The 24,080-nt window shown below is 36.1% G+C and overlaps 1 protein-coding gene across 2 annotated transcripts; it reads right to left on the bottom strand.

The window, feature by feature from the left end:
• On the bottom strand, nucleotides 1,200-22,178 carry MYOZ2 (myozenin 2). 2 transcript variants are annotated; one of them, XM_021396423.1, is made up of 6 exons: nucleotides 21,952-22,176; nucleotides 21,295-21,398; nucleotides 15,736-15,905; nucleotides 13,388-13,517; nucleotides 11,623-11,806; nucleotides 1,200-4,828 (listed from the first exon to the last, which is right to left on the bottom strand). In XM_021396423.1, exons 2-6 carry the CDS (start codon nucleotides 21,368-21,370, stop codon nucleotides 4,597-4,599), a joined length of 792 nt encoding a protein of 263 aa, XP_021252098.1. In that variant the 5' UTR covers nucleotides 21,371-21,398; nucleotides 21,952-22,176; the 3' UTR covers nucleotides 1,200-4,596. The 2 variants fall into 2 exon arrangements, with proteins under 2 accessions (XP_021252098.1, XP_021252099.1); XM_021396424.1 differs by lacking the exon at nucleotides 21,295-21,398 and having other exon boundaries at nucleotides 21,952-22,178.

Here is a 24,080-nt window from a genome sequence, read left to right on the forward strand (position 1 = left end):
GTTAATACCTTTTGACCCACAACATCATACAGCACCAAGTTCTACAACTAGGCACTTCTTGAAGAAGTGTATCTTTGGATGATTTTAAAGTTGGTTCCTTATCATTTTATTTAGAGTCAGTTTGTTCCTTATTTCTTGTCCCCTCCTCATCTTCCCCGTACCCTTTGTGGAGACCTTTGTCACGACTTCCTTGATTTGTTTTTAGACAGTGTAATTGCTGTTTCCTTGCAGATAACTTTTCTTTGTCTTTTTGTTTTCTGAGGCTCCTCTATTCTGCCATGCTGACTTTTTTGGAGGGAAGGATTAGAACTCTGTATCAGTTTATGCTTAGGCTGAACACTTAGCTTGTGGGTTGTTTGAAATAAAATATTTCCTTGAAAGAATTTTAGTTTTTCAGTTGCTTTTTTTAATTTCCTTTTAATAAGAGTATTTTATGTTCAGTAGTTTTTTACTGAACTACGTCAGTGTGCCCATTCTATTTTAATAAACTATTTAATTTGTTATCATCTATCTTCTCACACCCCGTTACACAATAGCTCTGTGGCGAACATATTATTTGTAAATAATTTAGAGTACTTCAATTGTTTTTGAAAAATCTGTAGCCTATGGGAATCATAAAGGAGCCAGCACTGCATGACTGTCAGCTGCATAGGGCTTTTCTGATATCTCTGTCTAGACTGCTAATGATTTATCCATTATGGATTATAAAATTCTAGTCCAGCGTACGTAGGATTTTATGCTTCACTTTCTTACTGTATTTCCTACAGTCTTAGATACAGTCCAAAATAATATGCACTTATTAGTCCATCTAAGAGCTGTGGTAGAGGGCCTTAGCTTCCAGGTTATTCACCCTTAGTCTGAAAATAAAATAAAACCAAGATCTTTGTACATAGAAGCTCTTTTTTTTTCCCCATAGTTTTGTAAAGTTTCCAGAGTATTTCTGAAGCATGACTAGAGTTGTTTGTATTTTGTCATATGTACCGTGCAAAAGCAACTGCACATGTGGTCAGCCTCAGCTCTATAATCTAAAACATCCATTCTGATACTGAACACATAATAGCTTAAGATAGTGACATCAATTTCAATTACAAATACAGGTTTGAAAGTCAATAAGTGCAATGAATGGTGAATTTCTGCCTCCACGGAAGTCGGAGCCAAAACCCCTTGTTTGATTTCACCAAGGTTGGAATTCTGTTGCCAGTGTTTTCCTGGCTACGGTCGAAGCAAAGCATATTAAACTAATTAAAACTCTACAATACTTTGAGACTACAGATTTTTTCTTTATTTCCACGGTTATCATTTGTGGATATTTATATGGGAGGGCATGCTGACATATTTAAAACCGGTAAGAAGTGTTTGTGCCTGTAAGAAATTATGCATCCAAAGTACAAGATTAGGCATAAATGACCTATTTTTGGAGGCAGGCTAATAATATAACTTAGCATGAATTGTTCATTTCTTTGTATTGACTTGTAATTTCTCATTACATGAACAACATGGAAGAAATCAGCTACGGTGTTTGGTAGAAAATGGGAGAGAGAGCTTATTGGTTTTTTATTACCACAGTCATGCAAACATACCTCAAAAACTAGTGGCACATCAGCAAAAATCCACAGTAGAGAGTCTGTTGCCTGCTGGATTCAGGAATGAATCTCAGATCACCTATTGCATTTAGTACTTCTGAAATTGGTTTTGCTGCTGCCAGTGTATGCTTTATATGTTAGGGTAATTTAGCCAAATAAAATGAAGTATGGATTTATAATTTTTTAAGACTGAAATAGGAATGCCATTATATCAGTGAGTGTACTTTCAGACCATAACTGTATAGGATTAAAATACAGACTCCCTCTGACGATTGTTATTGCTGATACCATTTAGTCACAACTCTGCTGATAGTACAGGCTCTTGCTTGTCATATCATAAAGAGTTTTAAAGTGTATATGTGTTAAAAAAGGCTTATATTCATGGAGCTGGTCATAAGAATACATCTTTTACTTCATTTTTACACAATGTAATCAGACAGTATTTTGTATAGGTTGGGAAATAGCAGATCTGTTTCCTCTGTTCACCATATTATTGGCTAAAACGTTGAAATGAATTGTTAAGTCCCTTTTATACTTCTGTAACGAGCAGCTTAACATGAAGAAAAATGAGGCCACTTTGGTAACAAAGGCCTTTTAAAATATATATTTACACCCTACCACATTTCTACCTTTTCATCACACCATTCAGTTCCCTTTTCATTTGGAAGCAAGTGCAAGTGTCATGTGTTAAAGTGTGTGTGCCATTAGAAGCCTAATTTTTAAAATATTTGCATACTGTGATTGTTTACACTTGTGTAAAGCTGTTGCCCATGTGTTTTCTTTTTATCCTTTCTGCTGTACTCCACTACTGCAGGAATTTTTAGAAGTACCACTGAAATTTATAAAACACATTAGTTCTTTTGTATATGTCTTTCCAGACCTTTAACTAAAGAAACTTTTTTTATCTCAATTTGGAGCCATCTCTTTGTCTACAAAAATTAATAAAATCTTGATCTCTGAAATTCATCTTTTTTACCCAAAGCTAGTTTCCTACGTTTCGTACATTCAAAGTGCCATATAAGCACTTCACAAAATAACGCACCAAAGTCAACAGAAAATCCCCGAATTTCCAACTTTAACAGAAGATCTTCTTTAGTGGCAAAGGAGTTGGGTTTTTTTTTGGCAGAGGGATTTGTTTATTGCGGTGGGACTTGCACAATAAGGCTACATACATCTAGGGTGATGCATCCAGGGAACATTCCTGGACACTGTGCTGTTGAATGCTTAGCACATTGATCAGCCCTGATTTCTGCCGCTTAACACTCTCCCGAACAGTTCCCAAGCACGGCTTTAGGGTTTATCATGGTCCAAGGCCTAATCCCAAAAGGCAGTTTGGCAAAAGCCACTCAGTGTTGGAAGATTAAATATCATGGTTGCACACTTCTCTGACACAATTGGCCTGTTTCTAAAAGAACAGCTCTGGGTTCATTTAACGTACTGGTATGTATGTAGCTCTATGGTAGTCGAGCTTGGAAAGAAGGAGGAACAGGGTTCTTCTGCTGCAGTTGACTGTTGAATTAGAGCTGCCAGATTTGCTGTGACACAGGCTATTTCAGAAATCTCAATTAGACAATTTGAGGTCTTAACTGTCAGTAATTTCCATCCACATCTAATGAGGTTTTTTGGACCATCAAATGAGCATGCGTATGGAAGGCTCAATACTTCTCAAAAATCTTAAGCCTCCTGAGCCCGTTCTATTCCTGTGGATCCATAGACGTACAGAAAACTAAAGTTACTATCATGTGTGACACATAAGAAGGAAGATGCCTTGATATGCATGTATAAGTTGTCTTTACAGAGCGTACAATAAATATGTTGTGTTCCTTATTCATAGTCCTCACTGTGTATATGTTGTTGTATTTCTTTAACAGGTTTATGATAGCTTATTATGGCTTATGAAAAACAACTTCCTTCCTCCAGAACATGTTTGCATTGCTCCTTGCTATAATTTTTTCTCTTTAGCATTTGCATTTTCAGGCTTGAGTAATTCATTTTTTTTTTATCATCGTCCATATAACTGTTGTACATTGTACACAGTTAAGGTCCCCAAACTAATCCATGCCAGGAAACTGTTGTCAGCCAATGAAGTTGGTATTTCTTGCCTCCTATGAAGTTATGGATGTAATAGAAGTCTAATAATTGTGTTTCTAAAATGTCAGAGCATGCCAACATATCAAGAACAAGAAAACTCATGCTTTTAAGTCCCCAAATATATTATTGGCTGTAGGGGAAAGGGTATATGACATTTATTTCTATTAACAAAAGCACTTGTGGAAACATAGCTCGCAGTGATACTAATCTGGTATGTTTGACGTGACCAGTTTTTCAGTTGTGATTAGCACTAACGTTCTGAACTCATCCAGGAAATGCCTTTGTACTTTTTCATACCAGTACATAGTTTTGTCATAGCCAAATATACTGCATTTTCTGTAAACAAATCCACATGACAAAGTCATTGATTAGTCCATAATTAAAGCTGAGTTATAGAAGGAAAGAAGAAAATGGCTTAACTTGCTGTCACCAAACTAATGACGAAACTCTTAACTTTGACTCAAGCAGGTTTGGGAAAAGTGGTTGGTTTCTTCACGCTCATCTCAAGCAGGCTGTTTAAACTAGGAGTTTATGGAGTGCTGTGTCATGGTATTACTCTGTTCTACCAGAATCAGCACACCTATCAAATCAAATTCCTTGGTAACAGTGTTAGCATTTTTTCTTAATGCACCTGTTCTGAATTGACAAGCAAAGATTTTAGAAAAATTTTAGTAATTTTAGTTTTCACTGAAGTAAAAGAATATATAAACACAAACACAAAATATCTCAGCCAGTACTTGCCAAATTCCTTTATTTATGTTGTGTCAACAGATGAAAATAGATTCCAGAAGAGATAACACATCAGACATTATGTGCCAGCTGCCAAGGAAAGGTTTTCTCAGTAGCCTTTAGTAACATTTGGACCAAAAATACATGACTGTGCAGCTTTCCAAATTTTGTACAATACAGAGTGCAGCTTCTCTCACAGGTCCTCTGTTTCTGGAACATCATTGGAATCTGAAGGCTGAATGAACACTACTGGAATATTCTCAGATGTCCATCCTTTAGGAGTCCTATTGAAGGATCTTCTGGTAGCAAGAGGATTTGCAAGAATCATGAATCTTGGATCATTTAGCATCAATAGATTATAATCTGGTACCTTGAATTTAACCAGCTTTGATGCTCTCTCAAAACCACCAAAGGGAGTGGCAACTCTGTAGATTTTAGAGAAATAAAATTAAAGTGTTATTTAAAAATTGCCTGTTTTATTTTTCTCCCGCAGATTGAAAAGGATAGATGTTATTTTAACGACAAAAATTACATTCTAAATACTTTGGGAAGAGAATGCTAATTTTTTCTGGCAAATTATCCCTAAGATCTGATGTACTTTCCTGTAGGTAAAGCCCTCTTCAGAGTCATCAATAGTCAGGAAAGTGGATGGAAAAAATTGTTGCAAGAAAACCTCTTGACTGGTAAGTCACAGTTACTAAACTTATTTTGTTTGTGACAAATCGATCTGTCTGAAAAACATAGTTCAACAAATTCTCACTCACAGGTAACTAGTTTAGGAATTTCTCACCCCATTTTCTCATATTCCCAGCTGCTTGTTCTTCCCACCGCACTGTATTTTGGCACCATATTGTACCAGCGAATATGTGGGATATGCAATGAATTTGGGTCACTTATATGATCTGCATTACAAGAAAAAAAATAATAAAAAAACACTGCAAAACAAACAAACAAACCAAAACCAATGCTTTAAAAGGATTTTTAAATCCAAATTATTTTTGCAATCTGCTTTTTAATCAGTATGGTGCAACAATTGTAACAATACAAGTGAGGAGGCAGTGAAGCGTAACACCAAGCAGAAAGGAACAGCCAAAGACAACAGCCTTTGGAAAGGAGAGGAGTGGGTGAGGACTTCTTATCTCAGCTTTGTTGCTGAAGAAAATGTTTATGTAACTAAGCCTTGAAACACCGTCTGAAATTGGCCCCTAGTCTGCAGCTAGTATTTTTTCATGTTATTTAAATGTAAATGTTCCCTCAGATGATAAGCCTGAGAAACTAAAAGATAAGGAATTCTAAGCAGGAACTGGCTGTTACATGCATTTGAAAATATTTTAAAACAGAAGTATTTCCAAATACTTTCCATGATTCTTTTATATTTGCCAGTTGAAAGAAACAGAAGAGCAGGGAGGAGGAGTGGAGAGGGAGAGGTGTTTTACTTTTTCCAGAATCTTTTGTATAAGCAAATGTGATCAAGCAGACGTGTGTTTTTTCAGTCTCATAACTTTGCTGGGATATAGTCTAACCAACTGAGAGTAGTATGATTTGTAAGTTACACATGAGCACCCAATTTCTGTAAAGATACATAGATAGTGGTTTTTAAATGGTTTTTAATAGTGGAATTTCTCTAGCGCTGGTACGTTTTGTGTGTTTGGTACCAAACAGATCTGCTGGTATATATTTCCAGTGGATCCAGGTGATACCATAAGCCCAGAGGAACAGAAACTAAAATAGCTCAATTGAAAATCTCGCTAGGATTTTCAACAGGGCAGCAATGGGGGACAATTAAATGCACAAAATTCAGGAGATTAATTCATTAAAAAAAAAATAAAAAAAAATCAGTGACCTAAAAGAAATATCACTGCCCAGGCACTGCACAGATGATTCACTGAATTTCAATACAAGCAGGCTTTGGCAAAAGGAATAGTATTAACTCGTAGGGTCAGTCAGGCAAGAGTTAAAAAAATCATGAAAGTTCTGGGCATGCGTACTTAGGGAGGGAAGAAGTCTGCTTTGGATTAAACTCTAAAACTCTTTCTCAAATGAAGATAAGATTTTGCAGCAACCACTCCAGGCATTACACTCTCTTGAGGTCAAAAGGAATTCTTTACACAGAGTGCCTGTGGTATCAATCTTTTCCCGTCTTCTAGGTCACAGTGCCAAATTGGATACTGCATGATACTGATTAAAAATAATTGCCTGATAATTGGCACAGAGTGAATGTGGTGATCTACATCTTACAGGATAATTAAGATTGTCTTAATTGCTGCTCTAATTAAGATACACATTCTCACATTGTTGTAATATTTAATTCTCGTCAATATATAAATAAAAGGAACAATCAAGATCAATAGAACAGTAATAGCCATATAAAATCCAAAACAATTCTGTAGTGTAATACTTTCTATTTTTAGTATTTTATTCTTTTAAGTACAACGTATTTTTATAGGAAACAGAAACAGGAGAATGTTCTACAGTAAACCAAGTGGCTTTTCTGGGAAAAAAAAAAATAGTTACTATGTGAAATCTGGCCACAGAGGATTATGCATTCCTGCGTGTTTGGCAGAAGCACATGGCAACCATCATAAAGGATAGTATAGTAATTGGCTAATAGATGTAAATTTTCCTTTACAGCAGCGGTATATTTCTTGTGAGCAATAACTTGTCTGACAACATGATGTTATAATGACCTGTGTTGTAAGCTCTGATTCATTGTATAGAAACCTAGAACTCATATGTAAAAATTCCAGGAGTCATTGCTGATAATAGGGGTAGAAATCCTGGTTCAGAGCCATAGGAAGTAGCACCAGGATGTTTAAGAGACTGTTTAATAACCACTTTGCATATTCCTGAAAAGTTGATGCATGATTTAATGTCATGAGGCACAACCATGTTTTCAGCTGTTTTGCTAGGGGTTCTTGTTTTGGTCTCAGTCTTATTGTATATTGAATTGTCTCAAAATAGGAGATTACTTGTAGTTGATTATTTGGGAATGTAATGTTTTAACTGTATTAACAGCTTCAATTACATCATTTTGAAAAGTGTAAGTTTCACAAATAAAAATGGGACTATTATTCTCAGAACATTTTGCTTATTCTGTTAATTCTATGCAAAAAGGAGACAGACAGAGCAGACAACTTGATCCTACAAAATGCTCAGACCTTCGTGGTTAAGTTACTGCAAGAGCTAATGCCAGTTTGGCAAAGGTATTTAGGTGCTAAGGAACTGGCGAAACATCTAGTCTTCACTAAGTTCTTACATTAGTTGGAGTTAGGCAGCCAAAATTCCTTTGAGGATCTGGTTCCTGGCATTTTTACAATATAGTTCAGAATCCATTAATCAATAAAAGCAGAGCCCAGTCCAGATGAACTGGATTCCTTTAGTGTTTTTGGAACAGTAGTCTTTGGGAATTAAGAAGGCTGAGCAATAATTTGTCTGGTAGGACAGACAGAACCAGTCAGACTTGCTTGTCGTATGTGAGCGAGATGTAGTGCTTTGTGTGTCACACATAATCTGAACTTTGATATTTTATTCAGTTTCAGGAAGGCTTACGCAATAAAGGTACTAAATTAACTGATATTACAAACACATCAACGTATGTTGATTTCCTAGCAGGAACCTCCAAGAGAAATCAGATGGCACATCTCTGTTCTGCAGCATTTCTCTGTGAGCACAGATTCCTTTTCATCCAAGGGGAGAAAGGGTAGCCCTGTCTGAAGAGTCTTCTTACAGCAATTCTATGAAACCAATTTCTCTGCTTATACACTCTGTCTAGCGCTAGCTGCAGTTCAGTCATTATTGGCTGCCTCACAGAAAGCCCTGCATCAGAAGGCAAATATGCCTGTTATTTGTTGCCACAGCCTTTTCCTTCATTGACCCGCCAGCATTACAAGATCCCTGAAGTGTAAAATGCCTGCTAGGCTCCAACTAATACTACTGTGAATTTCTTAGCTCCGATTTTGCTACTGTTAAAGTCATTGATAAAAAATTGCACTGCTATACGGTCCAGAGCTGCCACTTAATTGCTGGCAGTGAAAAACAAACAAACCAAAAAACCCAAATGCCGGTGAACACTGAGTATACTTTTAAGCCGTGTTTGTGTGGGGCTATTCCATCACATCAGATGTCTCTCACTGCTAAAGTCACATTGCTGGTTTGTTCTGGAACGTGGAAAGCTGAAAGGAACCTGAATATGGCCAGTGAAATCCAAGTGCCATTTTGACAGAGTGAAATTGGGTAGAATCTCAGGCCTGTTTCTTTGGCAATTCTATGCATCACACATACAGTAAACCACACCCTGTCCTGACTAATGATGACTGTACTAGTGTTTTGCAGGAGAACAGACATAATGGTACTTTGTTGAATGATGAATCATGACAGAAAGCCTTCACTGATGCCTCCACTGATAACAAAGGGGTGTCATTATATCACACTTCAATTTTTTAAAACACTATCATTTGCTTTCTCTCCAAGACTGCAATTAAAGACATCAAGGATGCTCTGACCTAGATTAGATAACTTAATAGTATCTAGAAACAAAAGACTGCTAGAGTTTTCCTTCTGCAAATGTTCAGATCTGCTTAACTACATGGGCAGCTGCACCTATCTTAACTGAAGCTCATCTGTGGCTCTTTAATTAATGCAATTTTGCCCAAAAGTCCACACTTGAAAGCAAACATAATATACTACTACCACAGCAAGGTTAGAGTACAGTACGGCACTTTCACTCAAAACCCGTTGCTAGTACTGTTGAATTGCTGTGTGAAATGACAGTGTGTGTGTGAAGAAAGCTGTTTTGCAATATATGTCTCTTTAAGAGTGAACCTAGCTGCTCATATATAGTATTCCAGAGGTGATTAAGTCCTTTGTATTGAATCACGAATGCTGTCCAGAAATACAAAGTTAATTGGGTTAGAAAGCGTACGGTTCTTTGCCTAGATATCAGCCCACATAACTAATAACTAAGATGTTTGGGTCCTTTTTGCTGCTCCTAAATCTGTTTCTTTATTTTACTGAAAGCAATAACTACAGCGAGTACTTTAAAAGATCTGAGAACTCAGGTTCAGACCGTAGTTTCTCAGTTTCCACGTGAGCTGCTTTATTGTTCATCTAGAGAAAAAAGGGTGTTTATTCCATCTGGTCCGACTCTGGTTTATTTTCAGTGTTCTGGCAGAGGTCACATTTAGCCTGCTCTGTAATTTTTTTGGTTAACTAGCTTGGCAATTGCAGGTCTGATGGCTGCTTTGAATCTGATTATCAGGCACTCCACTCCCCTATCCATTTTTAGGAGTGTAGACATTTAACTTATGGCTCTGAGATCCTCTTCAGCAGGCCAGTGTCTTGAATTTCAATTTTGAAAATTCTTTATTTCTTTTGGATCTTGTCCTTCTTGCTCAAAAACATATATCAGAGTGTACTGTATGTATCAAACAGTTTTTCTGGGTTCACCAGTTATCTTTTTGTTTTGCCCCGGATTGTTGTTGTTGTTATTATTTTCAGTGAGGAGAGTGGTGTTTTTGTTCAAGTATTGTGGGTCATATCTCTATGTCTTGCATTTTGAATCTATCAGTTTCACAATTTGGATCTGTATGTATGTGGCAAGTTTTAGGTTTTTTATACGGCAGTTGCAAGGGTGAGTATTGACCTTGTGCTTATATGAATGCACATAAGTTCAAGAAATTTGGACTGTGGTGAGCCACAGTTTAGCCATGTCATACGCAGAGAAGATTCACATAGGAAGAAATCTGAGCAGTTAGTGTTATATAGAGGACAACTAGCAGATTATGGGACCACAAAGCAGCTAGAAATTCACAAATAAGCGATCAGATACTGTCTCAACTCATTGAAACATCCCTATTAATGCACTCTGTGCCTTGTCTGATCCTGTCTTTCAACAATGATGACTTGTGTGCTGGACTTCAAATCTCTCTTGTGTGAGGGAGCACTGATTCTTTCCCTATTTCTATGTATATGTATCTTTGGCTATTTTTTTCCCCTTTCAGTTACAATGATCATAGCACATGAACTGTGCTGCTACTGTTCCAATGTTGGCAACTGTAGTATGTCTCTCTGATTTGAATTTGTTATTTTGTTTACTGACAAGAGTGTGCTACACACTTGTGATTTATATTATATTGTATTAGGATATAAAAATCAGTGTGGTGTCTGCAGTGCCAGTTCTGATGTATTGCGGAGTTTTTGCTCCATGCGCTCATAGTTGAGGCCCGTCTATGGTAGGAATTGAAGTGGTGTTTGGGGTGTTTTTTGCTAAATATATAGCTGTGAACTTTTTTAGTAGGTTGCCATCCATCTGTTGTTTTGAGAAAGAAGTTCAGGCTTGGCTAAGCTGTAGTAAAAGATTATCCATGACTTTGATAAATAATGATAATGTGAATGGTATGAATGGTAGCCAAAGACCTGAGTTGTAAAACTTTCAAAATATTTCCAAACCATTATCGTCAGTGTGTCAAGAAATTCTACCAAAAGCCTCATTGTACAAGCTACTATATAAGAAACTTTATTCTCAGATCTCCTTCTATTTCTAATGTATTTTGAAGTCTGCTTGTAATATATATGCTCATTTGTTACCAAATGTTTTCAAAGAAACAAACAAACAAAAAAATTAAATGTGATAAAGTATGCAAGCTGCTAGCTGTTTGGTCTGCGGCACTGCTAGAGGGATAAAGTTCATTGTACTACCATTGCCTAACAAACAAGCTGGTAGAGTGTGAGCTGTAAAATAAATAAATAAATAAAATTAAAGAAATAAAAAGTAAAAATAAATGCAGTTTGCCTTACACAGTTTACAAGCCAAGTGTTACTGAGAGTTTCCCAGATGGGTCTTATGAGGTCATTATACTGTATCTGCCAAAGTCAACAGAAACACTGGAAAAAAGTTTGAAGTGTTACTATATCCTATACTATTTATTTCACTCTTTGTTTCTTTTTCTCTTTCTCTGTTTCTTTCTTTCTCTCTTTCTTTTATTCAATATTTTCTACAATTAATCTTCCGTTATTTGTTCTAGAATATATGTTGGGCCCACACTACAGAGAGAAACTAGTTATCTTCTTAAAGCTCTTGCTTGGTGCTTGTAATCAGTGTAAATTTTGGCAGATATACTTGCAAGCGCGGGGTGTGTGTCTTTTTACAGCTGATGGAAACATTTTGTTTCATAGTAATTCTTTTTCTCCACTGTAAAATTCACAGACCACTAAGAATTACCTGTTAAAGCTCCTGTAGTCGGGCAGTTCTGGCTTTGCTTCGGGTTTGAAAAGTTTAGGATATAAGGCCTCCAACAGCTCTGGATCATCTCTAATGGCTTCTATCCAAGGAGACTGATAATACTTTGGCACTGAAGTAGTGTTGAACTTTTCAGGAGGAATTTCTTTCAGTGGTCCAGAATATCCTGAAAGGAGATCAAGGCAAAACCAGTATAACAATATGTTGCCTTTTTGATTCCTTTTGATCATCCTATGTAAATAGGAAGTAATATTCCATCGGTTCACGGTTAGATAAAATGAACAACTGAAACAAATGCGTTGACCAAATCCACACAAAAGCAGAAAGATCAGAGGGTGCATTTGGAGCCTTTTTTCGATAACTGCTCTGAAGTATTCTACTCTCCTTTTGAGGCTACATTTGCTACATTTATTTTAGCTTTATTTACATTTATTCATGTAATTGTAAGAATCTGTTTGAAAATAGAGCATATCATTACAGTCCGTGGCCTGAATTAACAAACAGATTTTTCTCTGCGTAAACATCTGAGGGTCAGAATCTGATCAGAGTTTTAATAAACAAGTGAAATCCATATTCAGTGTGATTTCTTCTTCAAGCAAGTTCATTATGGCAAGGGCAAATAGGGAGGAAAAACAGACCTGAAAGTACAGTTTGAAGTATTAAAATCAGCAAGGTCCTATATTAGGACAATATATAGGAGTTACAGTATTTATTTGAAAAACAAAGGAAATCTATTTTCCCTTTTGTCCTTATTAGGATCTAGCTCTATAAAGAAATGCTGTTTTCTCTTACAAACTTAAAAAACAAAACAAAACAAAACAAAAAACTACCCTGTACTACTTATTTTGCCAGAACTAAAGCAAATATTTTTTACCATTTTAAAATGTGAAGATTTCTACCATCTCTTAGCAATGGAAATTACCTCTATTTGAATTGTATTTGTCCCATGTATGCACAGAGTCTTAGCATTCTCTAACAGAGTAGCACTGACCTAGTTTACATAGTCTGGAAAAGGTCTGCACAAAACATGCATTGAGTAATTCTGAACAAAGAATGAATTTGTAAAAAAAAAACCAACTGTGTGCTCATGGATAATTCATAAACTGGAAGAAAGAATATATCACTGGATAAATTAATCACAACAAATTAGCCTTCTCTAGTCTTTAAAGAATACAAAATAAGGCCTTCCGTCAGCTCACTGCTTTTTATAAAGAAAACAGTACCCTCACAGTCAAGGACTTAAATAAAGCAGAACTGTGTATATAGCTGGGGCAAATTCCTCTTTAAGTTATTTCTCTGTAAAAGAGTCCAGCAAAACTTTCAATGACTTCATATTTACATTTGTGGGTAATTAAGCTACGATCGATAACTTTCAGACTGTTGAGCATTGTATTGCAGTTTAGAAACTAGGGCAATGTAAGTGCAGTGTATCAGTCTGGTTTAACATCTGAGGAACTTTCTTAATATTTGTGAGATCAAATATACGAGCAGCTTTACTGGATCATAGTGCATGTTTTAGTTGAAGGAAAAGTAGTACAAAAGACATATCAAATCTTTAAAAACGAACAGAACTAAACTGTACTGCTTTAAGTTTCCATGGGAAATTCTGATTTAGTTATCTAAATTTATAAATTTCTAACAGCAACTCCATTAATAAATTATTTTTAATGATGTTTTATAAAGAGCTCTATCACCTGCTGTGTAATGAATACTAAATAAAATTCATATCTATAAGCTAATGTATTACCTGGGGCAATGTTGTCAGGATGTGGTGGGCTCCGGGGATCAGGTGTGTTAGGAGGCGTCATTGGAGCGTGCTGGGGAATTCCTTCAACACCGAGGCCATCCATTTTAACACTGTGTATGGGCTCTCCACGCTGCATTCAAGTAGAAATAAATATTGTTGATAGCACAGGCAAATGAAAGAAGAGAAGAGGAAAGAAAGAGGAAAGAGGACAGAAAGGGAAGGGAAAGGGGAAGGGAAAGGGGAAGGGAAAGGGGAAGGGAAAGGGGTAGGGAAAGGGAAGGGGAAAGGGAAAGGGAAAGGGAAAGGAAAGGAGGAGTTCATCTGTGATTCTCTTTTGAGGGATGGAGTATTACTCTATTTACACCCCAGGTCTGAGTCCCAGGGCATATACTCCAAAGGCATACTGTCCTGCTTTTAGGTACCATTTTTGCTAGACAGCATTCCTCAGGGCTTTCTAGTTGTTATCCAGAGGTTTAAAGAGCTTCACAACTCTCTTGCACTGGCTATGTAAGCAAAAGTGAATAGTCTATCAGTGTTAAGAATGGCATCACAGCACAATTTTAAATGTGTGTATTTCGAGTGTGTGAAAGCTTTATACAAAGAATTGAGAGTCTGGGGAGCTAGATCAACAAGAGGCCTAATTACCAGCTAACTGAGTTGTCTGACCTTTTCCTAAGTTTAGGATCTATCTGATTATTGATATGCAGTCTAAGAAGAGAGTTCTTCTTAGTCCCTTCTGTTGCTCATACTGGTCACTGCAATATCCACCTGTGCCTGTGGGCTGTGTGGTTCACAGCAGACAGTAAATCCTGTTACTCTGACAGGGGACTGATGGATCACTAGGTGCTAGAAGTTGTGATGTGCAAGACAAGGCCCCCTCACTACTCAAATATTCGGGAAATCTGTTAGGTTTGAGCCGTTTGAGTTTCAAACCACCGATTCTTCAAAACTCCTTGTCCTATCTCAGTTGAAAATCCACCGCATTTGTTGAATAGATTTTGTTTGGAATTTTCTTTTCCTGTATTTATAATAGAAACAGCAACTTCAGTGTAGGTCACTTTCTGAAGATTAACTATATGGTGATATTTTCCACTCTCCTGTTGGGTCATCAGTTCTAAGGAAACATCTAAAGGCTTAATCATTGTTGCATAAATATAGAATTGGAGTGTCATAAGAAGTCAGTATCTTATTTTAGCTATGACACATAAGCTAAAAGTAATTTAAATACAGACAGTTTTAGAGTAAGAGTTTCTTAATGTAGGAAAGCAAATACACAATACTTGTTTTAACTTGAAACAAACAAAAAAAGATCAAGGCAGTATGTTTTGGAGCCATCCTAAGGTATGTTAGAAAGATAAATTTTGGCAGCTAGAATCAACTGATGATCAACTGTCTAAATAGTCATTTAAGGGAGAAGAACAGAAACCAAAGAAGAATAATTTCTTCCCATGTCAGAATGTCATACTGACTGTACATCATGCATGGTCTGTGTGTTTTTGTGAGAATAGAGAAGATGTAGAGAGATCCCTCAACAATTGTGTTGGAATGGACAACGGTAAATTGCAAACTTTCTGCTCCCAAAGCCTCCTTGTGAGATGCAGTTATACAAGAAAGTTTCCTTAGAGTGAAAAACCTGCACTTGTTTTATTGTTTCTGATTAATTTACAAGCACGTGTGTTTTTGTTAATACAATTGAACATAGTTTGAGTAACCACTGGTGCTTTGCTGTTTGGTTCATAAATCACTCATCTCCTGTTTGTACTAATTCAAACTTTAGGCTTTATCATAGCAGTACATTACATATAGTCACTATTTTTATTTCCCTAAGTGGAGTTTTTGATAAGAGAAAAATTCAGTTAAAGTCTTTCTATGGATTCTGTAGGGTTTGGATACTAATTCAATCATAGCATCACCTATGCAGGACTTAAGGATTCAAAATTGTGTTGAATTAGAGGGACTGCTTGCTGTATTAGACTGGATATAGAGTGCTCACACTCAAATAATTAAGCCTTTGCCACGTGGGAGAGCTAAATAAAATTTATGAATGTTTTTCTCCTTATTTTCAAACATTAAACAAATAGTTTAGGTATTTTGCCAAGGCCACAGATGAGACATGAGGTGCATTTAATCACTTCCATGAGGATACCCAGGGTATTGCTAATGCTTTAACCCATTTCCTGAGGGACTAGTTCAGAAAATAATTGTCCTTCAGTGACAAGCTTCATCCTTTGTCTCCTTATTCTTCCTAAAGCTACAAATAAATCATGCACAATGTTTATCACAAGCATGAAAGGAACCCTAGGCTAGTTTCACTGTGTTTTGTTAGCAAGTTGTTACAAAATACTCACATTTCTTGGCTTGTTTGCAACATAATGATAATTTTCATATGTATATTTGTCAGATCTTCGCTGACGTCTCTTGAAGAGTCTTGCACCTCTGTTGCTGAGTGTTGATAATTCCTCTACCATGATATCTCTTGGGATGCTGACCTTTTTTCCAAGGTTTAAGCTGGGTGAGACTGCAACACAATGAATAAATACATACCCGTGTTTTTCTTAAATGCCTGATGTCGCACACCTTACAGCTGAAACCCAATAACACATCAGTGCATAATTATCTAATATGAGGAGGCAGCTTTGTATGATGTTAGTGAAATTAATCATTCTTCCAAACTTTTGGAGTGTAGAACACTACAACCCTGTTTTCAAAGACGCCAAGCACTCCAAGCTCCACATTTGTTTCAGTTGAATGGCATTTAGCTGTTCTGAAAATCAGATCAACATTGTCCTGCATAGAGACTATTAAAAACTGGCTTTTGCTGAAACTAGTAACAAAAGTCCATCTGACCTCAGCATTCCCAAATCAAACCTTTAGTTAACTTTGTGTTCTGCACTGGATAGATGAACAGGTAGCTCCTTTTAAACACACCTACTAGTTTCTTATAGCTTGTATACATTTTATTTTTAATTATTCTTTAATATTCTGCTTTTTTTGAAATGCAGGCCATTTTGTACTTTAAGAGAAGTTTGTATTAGAAAGTCTATATTAAGTAACATTTTTAATTATTTTTAAAGAAACCTTCGAAATAAACCTCAAGATGTTAAAAATGAGACAGAACAAAGATTTACAACATGCTTATAAAAAAACTACGTGTTTAGAATATTTATTTTTGATTCTCTCTAAGAGAGAAGTTACAAGCAAGTCTCAAAACTTGACACTACCAGAAACTGAGCTATTAAATGCAGTGTTAGTTTATTCACTGTTCAGGAAAAAAATTCTTGTCTTTTGTTTACTGGGCTCCTAGAGGACTTGAAAATGAAGATGCATAAGCAGAGGAAGGGGAAGATCAGTTTAGACTATAAATGGAGAACATGGAACATCTGAAGCTTTACTGATCATTTCTGTGGTGATGTTCTGGAAACGGGGATGTTTGTATCAATGAGCAAGCTGATGCTGAGTAGTCACTCTCTTGCTAGGTGTCCTCAATCCATAGATAATGCTTGGAACTTACAATACAGTAACTTGAAGACTGTACAAACTATTTTTATTAATTTATTTCAGCTGAGAACTTAGAAGAATTGAACAATTGAGAAGAATTTGTTCAATTGTATCTATATGATACAATTGGATCATATAGTAAAACCGCTTTTTCACAAAATAATTTCCTATTGCCACCTTGATTAATAATTATCATTTTTTAATTAGAATTGTCCTCAGTTATTCATAAACTTCAGGAAAAAAATTAAGATGTAATGTTCGAGGATTACATCAAAGAGATGCACTATGTTTCTTTGATCCACTTATTCGTAGTCACGATCAGTTATTTCCTTAATAATAAGACCTCCCATTGTTTACATTTCTCTTATAATCTAGAGGGTATAAAATTCTGAATTTCATCATGTATTTTAATGTATTAAAATGAAACCTAATTAGATGTAAGGCACTGTATCTTGCTTCCACGTTAATCAAACAGGAAGCCCAATCTAAAATTAGTGGTACAAATTAATTATCTGCATAGGTACCTAATGTCAAAGTTAATACTGCCTAGACTGGGGGGGTGTTTCATTTTGAGTACACGGCATATGTAACATGGCTTATATCTCCTAGTAACTTTATGATGGAAAAGCAATGTGTAGTGCTGACATTTAGGAAAATATAATTGAGATAGGTAAGTTAAACATTTAGCCTAAGCTATATTGGATGAGTTTTCCATGAAGTAAATCAAACAAGTTTATAGACCATGGAGTGTATCACCACTGATCCACTATTGTTCATAATGATTTCAGTTGAATGCTTGCAGTAGATCTAACTGGAGCAAGAGCAAGCTAACTGTATCATGCATGCTCTTCTGCTTTATTAATAGTATGCCAGAAGAATCCTAACACACTCTTGCTATTTAAGTGTTAGCTACAAAACAGAAAGTTCTTAACATGGAAGAAAATGACTCTGCTTGTCCAATGCAGACATATCAGTGACAGATAATGGTAGGGATTTGGCTCTGTGGTTGAGATAAGTGCACTAGTTACTGGCCTGTAGCCTAAAATTTTGACCCACAAGTCATATTTTAATTTTCTTGCTTTTCAAGATAACTACTGGGCTATGGGCTGTTGAATGGTTTTATGGTAATAAGAGATGAGAAGTTTACCCTTCAGATCAGCAACATTTTCACACAGAAAAGGTTTTTCTTCATTGTCCACAGAGTGGGTAGTATATAAATCCTGAGCCAAGATCTCTGACCAAACCACTCTGCATTTGTTTGGGGCATGCTGGATGTTAACTATTTTGGGCCTTGCTGTTCCTTTATGTATGTACTGTTCTTGCTAATGTTTGCTGTAGGCTCCAAGGTACTTTGTAGCCCACAGTTGTGTACTGTTGTGTATCTAGGCAGCAACCCAGAAACATAGGTGTGAAGTTCAGTTGAATCCCCTGCCAACTAAAATCTAATCTGCTGTCTAGTTCATGACGTGTCTAGGGATTGTTTCAGTGTCAGTGCAGGAAAGGTGATGAAAAATGAGAAAAGGAGAACATTTAGGGCATGACAGAAAGAACGTCTCCAAGTGCACCAATATAAAAAGCCTCATAAATGGACATTAACACTGGAAGTTTATTTCTTAGTTTAACCTTAATCTTAGTCTAGTTTCATTTCTTTATTTATTCCCGCCAAGTCAGCTCTATTCTGCCCTTAAAATCTTAACAAACTTCATTTAAATATGATTTGTATATTTCCTTCTGCATTCCCTCTCAATCCCCTTTGATCTTCTAGTTTATCATCTTCTCAAGACCTTTGTTTGTATTGTAAAATTTAATAATGAATATTATGTGTTTGTTATGGTATCAGAAATAAGAATTTGTAGCTCCATCGTGAGAGAGTTAATTGTTTAGCTACTGAAGAATGCACTTAAGAAACAGCACAGAATTAGACGTGAGGTTTGAGTTTAATTGAATGCCAATCTGAGGAACTCCAAGGTCTTCCTTAAACATACACGTATACACACTTGCATGCCTCTACCAACTAGGTTTAGAAACTTTACGGTAAGCCCAATTCTGCCAAAGAAAAGGAAAAATTGCCTGAAAGGCCACAATATTCCCGATGAGGCTGTAGTCCTATGGGCTCTCTTCTGACACCATAAGAGGGTGTCTATTACTGCAGCATTTTAGGACACATAGAACTTCACTGGAATACAAAGTCATTTTCTACAGCCCAACAGGAAAATGTGGACTTTCATTCATTACCAACCCAGCCCAGATTTGATACACTCATAAAAACTTGAATGACTTTGTATCTTTTCCACAACTGTTTCTGCTGTGAATATCTTTTACAAGGAGTTTGAGGTTCAACGTTTATGTGAAAGCATTGTAATAAAAAGGTGCTAAAATAAAAATGCAGTAGATGTAATTCTGAGTGTCATCCCAGCCAAAAGAACTTGCACTACAGAACCTCCTGTTACTCCTGTTTACCTCTGTTAATACTGTAGTGTTTCTAAGGTCTGTGAAACGGTAGTTTCTTTCAGGATGAAGTTTAGTTTTTAGGTAATTTCCAGGTGCAGGACCTTCATTACAGATAGTGATGCACAGCGTAGAAAGACAGCATTTTATCTTCCAGATCTCAGGCTAAACTTGTTTAATTAAAAATTGAGGGGAAATAATTGTCAAAATTAAAAGAGAATAATTTATTCCTTTCAAAATCAGATTTATCCCTAATTTTTTGAAGAATGGTTCAAATTTGGTCTTAGAGAACTAGCATATGATTTGTCTCATTACCCTTCTGTTTCTAAATTGGTTTCATTTAACTTGTACAATTTAAAATTTTAGACTCTTATCACACACATTTCATGAAATTTCTTTCTTTTTTTTTTTTTTTTTCAGTGTAAATATCTCAGACATCCAAAGAAGATGCAGAAGTAGAATACAAAGTTAGGGTGTTTGTATTGTCTTCAGTGGCCTTGTAGCACAGCATGTCTTATAAAATCAGTTCTAGGATCTGTATATATCTACATGTATGAGTCTAACTTGAAAACAAACCTGATAATACATAAGTAATGAAAGGAAAGATTATGTAAGGTAAATGCAGACATCAGCACTGGTTATCTAACAACTCCAGTGACTACCAGAACTGTATGGTATATTTACTAGTATCGCAGTGAACAGTAGCAACATTTACCATTTGAATTAAAGATTCTAAACAGACAGTTTTTCTGCCCTGAAGAGCTTACTGGCTATTTCAGGCACATATGGTACTTTCAGTACAAAAAATCTGAGTTGTAATGAAATCTGTAGGGGTAGTCTGGGTTTTAGACTTAAGTGTATGTTCAGTTGGGAATCAAAGGAGGGAAGAGGAATGGAAATTTCTGAAAAAAGTATTTAATTATCAGCATTAGAACCAGGCACTGCAATATATTTTATAAATATATCTTTTTTTCTAAATTCTTTAGGTTTCTGGTCCTACTCTTCTTGCAGTCAGTTTGGTCAATGAGTGAGGACAGAAAACCTCCCAAAATTCTTTGCAGCAAAAGACCATGAGATAAGTTTTTCAGTACTGGAATTTAGTGTCCAGTGTTTTGTCTTATGTAAGCAGTATGATTTTCATAAACTCTAAATATTAGCAGAGCTCTCTGTTTTTTTCAGTGCCATTTGTGGAGTGCTTACCACTTTAAAAAAAATGATATTTTACATAGATGGTAAGAAACATTCATGGGAAGGGTCTCCAAAAGCACCCAGCACGTACCTAATGAAGGCCAAGAAGACTAGTATTCCCAGGTGAGTTAATTGCTTCTGAAGGTGTCACACCAGAAGTGTAATTTTAATAACCTCTTTTTGAAAATCAAGCTACCTTCTCATGTCTACTTTTTCATCAGCGCAACAACAAAAGAGTAAAATTTCTGCATATAAGATTAATTGGTGGCTATGCATTGGGAAAAAAATGCCACATTGATAGCAAATTTTGTTAGTTACAAAGATTAATTATCAGGAACAGAGCTGTAAACAATTGTTTCCAAATTTTTTATCATTCCTATTAAAAAAAACAAAGTGAAAAAGAGCCAAAAAAAAAAAAAAAAAAGGGATACAGGCAGATCAGTGTGTTCCTCAGATGATAGCCATTTAAAATGGAATGAAGTCATGTTATTAACCCCAAATAATGTTCTGAAAGGCTATCCTAGCAGAATGTACATCAGCTGTTAGATTACTTCATTCCTCCACAGCAGTTGTTCATCTGAAAATAGCTTTCAAATGAAAAGAGGCAACTACAAAAGGATTAGTTACCACAGGCAGCATGATACTCCCCCAAGATTATTTATGGCAAAACACTCAAAGACAAAGCCGTAAGAGAGTTAAACTCTATGATTAAAAATGTTTTAGGGAGGGCTAGAGGACAGTGCATATAGAGTAAGTTGGGTTCAGCGCTATACCATTTCTCTGTATTTCATCCATAATGGCTGATGCTTGTTGTTTCCTCTCTTTGACCATGGCAGAATGTGATAACATTGTGATTTTCTGATATGATTTTTCCTTGCTGAAAAAAAACACACATTTTTACATTGTTGAGCTAGCTTGTGCTATTAAGCCAACTTTAATTTCTGATAGCATGTTTAGAATGGCTGAATAGTGGATTTATTTATTTCTGCTCTAGAAATGCAGTGTTTTTAACTATGCAAAATGCACTAGCAGTTTCTGCTTGCAGACGGATACTAGAACATATTTACATGGATAGGAAGTGCCAAGGCACGAGCTTTGAGTTGGATACATACATTTTGTAGCAAAATCAGTGTCAGAGATTTAGATCTTTGCATATCTACATGTTACGTTTAAAGATTATTTCATAATTAATATTTTAATTATATCTTGTATTATGTCTTCAAAAATGTTACACTGATATTTCTTCACCTAATAAAGAATTTGAGGAAGTAAATAAGATGCTCTGGCATCTTTAAAGAAAGTGCATTTTAAACTAGGTTAAAAAATAAACATCTTTTCAATTACAGAGCCAAGAGGTTACACAAATATCTTTTATCTGACAGTTTGTATGGCAGACAATGTCAAAATATTTCAGGAAACAATACACTTACCGTACTGTTTTGTTGTGCAGAAAAAAAGTGATCTCAACTCTTTAGTTGATGCTTCAGGAGTTAGTTATGCATGGGGGTGACCTGCCTGGTCCAGGATGGTTTCTACCCTTGTGCTTGGATCTACATGGTACCTAGTACCGAGACAAACTGGGGGCTGATCCTCTTCAAAGGGATTGGCATGCAGCTGACATCAACTAGTTATATATAGAATCAAACACTCCAGCCACTCATATCTTCCTGGCAAAAGAAGAGAACAGGAAAGATTCAGCTGCACCCACAACAAAGAGAGTTTATATCCCTTTAAGAGCGTTTTGGAAAATCTAGTGGAATGCACCCCTCATACGCATGCAGATCATCTCCTCATCACCTCTGAGAATAATAAACTATGTCTTACAACCAGGAAAGAGACATTTAAAAATAAGGTATTAAATACATGGATGAACAAGACTATAAGAGATGAGAATGGCATGGGCTAATCCTTAGTGAAAGATGAAACCATGCTTCAATAGTGGTTGATGGCTGAAGTCAGTAGCAGATGGCTGAAACACAAAGTCTGTTCTGAAAAAGAAATTAGATTTTTTTTCAGTTTTATATGTGGTAGAGTGTAATTTTCAGTATTATAAATGGCTGGGAGTAATTTCTCAACAAACACACACACCCCTAACTGTTATTCAAAATCTTATCATATTCATTGTGCATTAGGAAGAGAAACCTGCGTTAGTCTGAAAGGTAGTCAAATTCAGCATTCCAGGATACTGTTGTGCTAGCCTGTCAAAGAAATGAGTGATATGTAGAGCACAAATTTTACATAATAGCCAAAAACTTTGAGTAGAGAGAAACAGTGGCGGAAAGAAAGTTTCTCCCTTCAACCTTTTTTCTCAATGCAGATAACTGAATTATGGGCAGTAATAGGAAGATGAAACAGTTTTTGTATTTCTGATTCAGGTTTGGTTTTGCTCTAGGAATCTTCTTTTTCTACTGGAAAACTGTGGTCTTTTTTGGCTTGGGGTGTTGATCAGAAAATTGTTTGGATCCTGATATGACAGGAGAAAGGAATTCTGCATGCCAATTGAATCTGGAGAGTAACAAAATACACCAACATAGTGGGTATAACTTTTCAAGGAAGAAGCAGGCTGAGACAGATACAATGTATGTGCCCGATAAAATGTCCTAGAAGACTTTCAACCAAAAATCACTTTATCTTTTTCTTCAAGCTTTCTACTCCTAGGCTTAGCTTTTCAAAACATCCATCTGAGATCCTAGACATCTCTGCCCCAAAGAGAAGTGCATTTTAATCCTCACTGTCAGAATCTAACTGCTATTATTAAATGTTGGTTATTCTTTTCAAGGTTTTTGTGCTTGGATCAGCCACTTACAATGGTACCGGCAAGCACGTTCAAAGTCTTGGTTGAGTCTTATCTATTTAACTAAAGAAATTGTTCTGCATCTGTGTGAGGCTTTCAGTGATTTTTCTTGCAAAGTGAAGGGAAGACTAGTATAGGCTTCTCGATACTCCTAAAATAAAAATGAAAATAAGTCCCTCTCCTCTCTCCCATAGAATGAGTGAATTTAAAAAGCATACAGTGAACATTTCAGTTCCTGTTATGTATTTGAGAATAGAAGATAAGTTTTAGAATATGAGCAGGAAAGATAATGAAACTAAAGTGAAGAAAAAATGTGAAGCATGGTACGACATCATGTTTTAATTCAATCAGAATGCTGCTTTTTTGTTTCCTGAAAACTTGACTGGCCAAAGCCATGTGCAGCTTGACCTCATAGTCTCTGCTTTGTACAGGGGATTGAACCCCCAAGAGATCTCTTCTAATATAAGTTAGCTACTCTATAATTCATAACATGTTTTCCCAAGACTGTCAAGAACTGGATTGAGGTGATAAGGGACAAAAGGATGGATGCAATCACAGACTATTTACAGAATTTTTACTTTGCATACACACAAAAAAATATTACTGTTGTTTTAACTTCAGTTTTTCTGTAAGTATCTTAAGTGGAAAGCATTGTAAGGGAAACAGGTTTAAACCTATTTTTGTCCCTCAAATGTAAACGACTGAAACATCAGTTTCTAAGCACTAGCAAGATAATAAGCTGCTGGGAAACTTCCAATAAAAATT

The sequence above is a fragment of the Numida meleagris genome, chromosome 4, assembly GCF_002078875.1.
Source record: "Numida meleagris isolate 19003 breed g44 Domestic line chromosome 4, NumMel1.0, whole genome shotgun sequence".
NCBI lineage: Eukaryota > Metazoa > Chordata > Aves > Galliformes > Numididae > Numida > Numida meleagris.

Bases quoted from the DNA above. Each gene is read 5' to 3' on its own strand.
- MYOZ2 (XM_021396423.1), bottom strand. From the start codon at position 21,370: ATGTTATCACATTCTGCCATGGTCAAAGAGAGGAAACAACAAGCATCA. The intron at 15,906-21,294 runs GTATAGCGCTGA...ATTGTGTTGCAG, and splicing joins GGATGAAATACAGAGAAATG to TCTCACCCAGCTTAAACCTT. The intron at 13,518-15,735 runs GTGAGTATTTTG...ACTTGAATGCAG, and splicing joins TTGCAAACAAGCCAAGAAAT to CGTGGAGAGCCCATACACAG.